The sequence below is a fragment of the Phaseolus vulgaris genome, chromosome 8 (assembly GCF_051622355.1).
Source record: "Phaseolus vulgaris cultivar YP4 chromosome 8, ASM5162235v1, whole genome shotgun sequence".
NCBI lineage: Eukaryota > Viridiplantae > Streptophyta > Magnoliopsida > Fabales > Fabaceae > Phaseolus > Phaseolus vulgaris.
The window spans coordinates 44,811,089-44,814,717 of NC_143505.1; the positions used below are offsets into that span (position 1 = coordinate 44,811,089).

The following is a 3,629-nucleotide window of genomic DNA, read 5'->3' on the forward strand; positions in this document are numbered from 1 at the left end:
TTTATTGTGTTAGAAAATAACTGTTATTTAATACTTGTCATTCCTTAACCAAGGTTCTATTATAATATAGATAGATCCTTGGTCAAATTTTATTAGTGGTTAACATAATTTTGATTAATTTTGCAAGTTATGATGAGTTGAATGAGGAGAGGGGAGGGCTAGTAGTGAATGGACAAAACTAACAATGCTATTGTTTCATTTTGATTAAAGTTACTTGGTTAAACACTAATAATGCTTTGAAGTGTTTGATACACACCCTTCACAAAACAACAAAAAAAACACACCTACTAGCATTGAATTACGTTGGTATATGGTAACAATGAAGAATGAATCTCAATATCTCTAACCAATTAATCCCAACAACTTCATTGGCAAATAGGTTGAGTATCATACATAAAGGTCATAACTTGCAATAATTAACATGTTGGTTTTCTCTTACACATTCAATTAAAATTCCAAACTGCTTATAAATACTGTAAATTCTTTTACAACAAGCCTGTTAAATACTTACCAAAATCAAACAGTAAAAGTGGTGAAATTTAATGCTAATGTAAATGGTTTCTTCTACCTCCTGCGATGTGGTCCTTCATCTATAGGTGGTGGTTGTCCGTGACTGATATGATTTCACCGAAATGTTATTTCTTCAACCATTCATTTAAATTTCACACAGTGAAGAATCATCTAGACTAAGAACTTCAATTAATCATGTTTCAATTAATAGTATAGAAGTAAATTGATGCACCGAGTCATTTCACTAGTACAATGACAATGAAGTTAGAAGTAGAACAGAAGAAGGTACATATTATTGTGTTAATTTTCCCATTTGAACCTTTTTGTGAGATCATAACTATAGCCACTACCTACCAGCAACTAAAGTCAAGAACCTCAGGATCTAAGCCAGTAGCCAGAAGTTCTTCTGCCACCTTGTGCTGATAAGGTAGCCATTGTTGCCTTGACTTCTCTTCCTCACTCCAATTGCCAAGCACTCTGCATTGTTGATGCAGTACTCAGCAAACTCCTCTGAGCTGCTTATACTGTTGTTTCCACACAAGCTGCAACAATTACTCAGTTAAACTTCAAAAGCTCAATGCTTTTAAGCAAATGTTAAGTAACTTTATAAATTTAGTTTTTACAGTCCAATAAGATTTTATTACTTTACCCATCATATTCAATAACAGGACATGATAATAATATTTCATATTCAGAAATGTAAATTACTAATTAGTTATCTTTAAAATAATTGATAACCATAATTTATGATAAATTGACAATGCATGGTAAAATTGTTAATTCTTTTAATAATTATATAAAATATGATTTTTATAACTGATTTTTCATTCATCGAATATCAAAAAAATCCGAACTATAATATATTAAATTAAACTTTGATCAATAATATATTGGCTGGTTGGTCTAGATTTGTCGGTGCATTTTAGAAGGTATAGAGCAATAATGGTTAACTGGGGAATAACAATTAAAATTGTGATGTATACATGTAAATAAATAATATATAAAATAGTTCATAAAAGTATCAAAATCGTAATCATCGATTTCTCAATTCAGTTCATCACTCTGCATTTTACTGCATAAAGTGCAACGAGCCAAATTAAAATGAATAGAAAAAGGTTTCGAAGTTTGAGAGTTGAGATTGAAGGTTGGAAATTGCATTCATGTGTAATCCTACCAGCTAAGAAGAGGAGAGGGCTTCTTTTGACCCAATACCAAGATTGAAACTTCCAGCTTCTTCACTTGACTCATCACTGTGGCCAGTTTTGGTCCTTGGATTACAAGTGCTTCCACTTCCACCTATGTCAGATCAAGATAGTGTCAATAAATTTAACTTTTATTTTTCTGAGGGGGGAATGTGGGATGAAAAGCTGAACAAACATAGGAGTTTTCTCATCATTTCCTTCTGGAAAGTGAAAATAAAGAAGTGGAATAATACAGGAATCTCAGACCCTTTGTCCTCTAAAGAAGAGAAAAAGTTCAAAAACATTATGGGTAAAAGAAATGTGTATGATTTTATTTTAAATAATGTAAAAGGGTATAAGGAAGGAACATCATAGCTCCCTCTTTTTGAACAGCACAGAAGATTCAAGACCAACTTGAATAAAAAAACTCAAGATCTACCAAACACAATCTGCCAAGGTCCATGCCACACATCAATTAATCAAAGAAAACGAAAATGGAGAGAATGGACACAACATGGCCTATGTTTTGTCACCTGGACCATATAAGAAATGAAGTTCAAGACTCAAGAGTAACATGTTAAGTAGTATGAGTATATATGATCCAGGCATTTACCTCTGGCTTGCAATCTTTGCAAAGGGAACCAAGATGATTGACTAGATAGGTAGAGCAAGAAGATTGAGAGCCTCTGTGAGGAGGAAGAACAAGAAGCAAAGTGAGCAAATCACCCTTATTAGCTACATGAGTGAGTGCCCACATCATTGCATGCTTGGAATGTGAAGTGTGATCCACCAGCACCATCACTCTCTTTTTCCCCACCATCCCACTGTCCTCATTCCCATACATGGCAAAACCTTCCATTTGGCTCAGACTAGCTTCACATCCCCTGTCCTTCCCACCCCACCTACTTGATGTTGATTTCCAAGCCTCCTTCACACTCAATTGCTTCAATAATGACCCTGAACCTTGCATTGTGTCCTTCACACCCCCTCTGGATGATATATAAAAAAAAATATGTAAAAGTGCAGCAATGTTGTTGGTGAGAAGTGATAGAGTAGAGGGTGGAGGGTGAGAGTGTAGCAGAGGTTATTGCTGTTGTAGAAGAGACATACATAAAAAGGGGTTGAGAGGGGTAAGAAAGGGGTTGTGCAGAGGGAAGTGTCACGGGAATCACTAGCTAGTTATGGCTTTACTCTACCATGATGTTGTAGTCTCATTGATGATGAAAGATAGGATTTCTGAACCATCACTCACCTATTCTGATTCAGATTCTTTTGTACTTTAGCAACATTAGTTTAACATCTTCTGCCATAATAAACTGACTCATCAGGATTTCTCTTACAATCATAATATAAAACTAAATTACTCACAAACTATGGGTTACCTCATGCCACATGCCACATGAGCCACATGATGTAAAGTGGTCCATCTTTGAAGAAGTTAAAATAAAAAAATAGACAGCACTAATCAGTGTACTGGGAGATTCCCAAAGCCATTATGGGCTAACGGATGGGTCTAAGAACAACTTTTGCATGCACACTAGTTTTGCATTGTCACATCAGTGAATGATGAAGTTTGATGCAGCAGTACTTCACTGATAAATACCAAACAGTGTACTCCATCAATTTCCATTATTAGTTTCTGGAATTTCAGACACAAATTAAGAAATTTATACTCCATTCTTATTATTGGATTTAGAAAACTTTACCGGCTCATGTCATTTTGCTACGCTTTTCTTTTTATCTTTGTTATATTAAATAACAAAGTAAATAATATTAATAAATATTATTTCCTTGTAAATTTAAATAATCTTAATTAAGCTAGAATAACACCATATAAGTTTATTTTTTTATTATGATCGTAGTAAATAAATAAATAATCTCTACATTTTTAGTAAAATTATTTATAATTTATTAATTCAATATTTTTTTATAATAAAA

At 33.5% G+C, this 3,629-nt stretch overlaps 1 protein-coding gene across 1 annotated transcript; it reads right to left on the reverse strand.

Annotated features, from left to right (window-relative positions):
• Window positions 1-694: 694 nt before the first annotated feature.
• Window positions 695-3,009, reverse strand: LOC137826327 (uncharacterized). Its single transcript, XM_068632258.2, has 3 exons — window positions 2,305-3,009; window positions 1,685-1,806; window positions 695-1,052 (listed from the first exon to the last, which is right to left on the reverse strand). Exons 1-3 carry the CDS (start codon window positions 2,659-2,661, stop codon window positions 893-895), a joined length of 639 nt encoding a protein of 212 aa, XP_068488359.1. The 5' UTR covers window positions 2,662-3,009; the 3' UTR covers window positions 695-892.
• Window positions 3,010-3,629: the final 620 nt, after the last annotated feature.

Excerpts from the sequence above, each read along its gene's own strand:
- LOC137826327 (XM_068632258.2), bottom strand. The coding sequence starts at position 2,661 with ATGCAAGGTTCAGGGTCATTATTGAAGCAATTGAGTGTGAAGGAGGCT. Across the intron at positions 1,807-2,304 it reads GCAAAGATTGCAAGCCAGAG|GTGGAAGTGGAAGCACTTGT; the intron begins GTAAATGCCTGG and ends GATCTGACATAG. Across the intron at positions 1,053-1,684 it reads CCCTCTCCTCTTCTTAGCTG|CTTGTGTGGAAACAACAGTA; the intron begins GTAGGATTACAC and ends TAATTGTTGCAG.